The sequence below is a fragment of the Gavialis gangeticus genome, unplaced genomic scaffold (assembly GCF_001723915.1).
Source record: "Gavialis gangeticus isolate Ggan-Ray unplaced genomic scaffold, GavGan_comp1, whole genome shotgun sequence".
Lineage (NCBI taxonomy): Eukaryota > Metazoa > Chordata > Crocodylia > Gavialidae > Gavialis > Gavialis gangeticus.
The window spans coordinates 63,629,999-63,630,587 of record NW_017728992.1 but is presented as its reverse complement, the minus strand read 5'-3'; the positions used below and the strand labels follow the sequence as shown (position 1 = coordinate 63,630,587).

General features: G+C 70.1%; 1 protein-coding gene across 1 annotated transcript in view; it reads right to left on the bottom strand.

Annotated features, from left to right (window-relative positions):
* Window positions 1–589, bottom strand: part of SOX4 (SRY-box 4) — a 14,824-nt gene that overhangs the window by 12,513 nt on the left and 1,722 nt on the right. The window contains exon 2 of the mRNA XM_019518701.1: window positions 4–578. Within this exon, the coding sequence (XP_019374246.1) occupies window positions 4–578 (575 nt within the window). The remainder of the gene's footprint in view (window positions 1–3; window positions 579–589) is intronic.

The window sequence follows — 589 nt, the reverse complement described above, 5'->3', positions numbered from 1 at the left end:
GGCGGCTCGCCGGGGAAGGACGCCGCTTTGCCGCCCGGCTTGGCGTGCGGCTTGGCCGGGCCGGGGCACAGCTTGGAGCCGCAGCTCTTCTTGGCCGCGGGCTTGGCGGGGGCGGCGCCCGCGCCCGCCTTGTCCGCCTTGTCGACCGGCTTGGCGGCGGGGCTGTTGCCCGACTTCACCTTCTTTCTGGGCCGGTACTTGTAGTCGGGGTAGTCCGCCATGTGCTTGAGCCGCAGCCGCTCCGCCTCCCGGATGAAGGGGATCTTGTCGCTGTCCTTGAGCAGCTTCCAGCGCTTGCCCAGGCGCTTGGAGATCTCGGCGTTGTGCATGTCCGGCGACTGCTCCATGATCTTCCTGCGCTCGATCTGCGACCACACCATGAAGGCGTTCATGGGCCGCTTGATGTGGCCGCTGGGCGTCTTGCACCAGCTCGGGTCGTCCGCTTTGCCCCCTGTGGACGCGGTGGAGCCCGGCGTGGGCGAGGACGCGATGCCCAGCTCCAGGCCGGCGCCGGAGTCCGACGACTCGCCGGCCAGCAGCGCCTCCGTGTTGTCCGCCGGGTTGCTCGTCTGCTGCACCATGGCTGGGG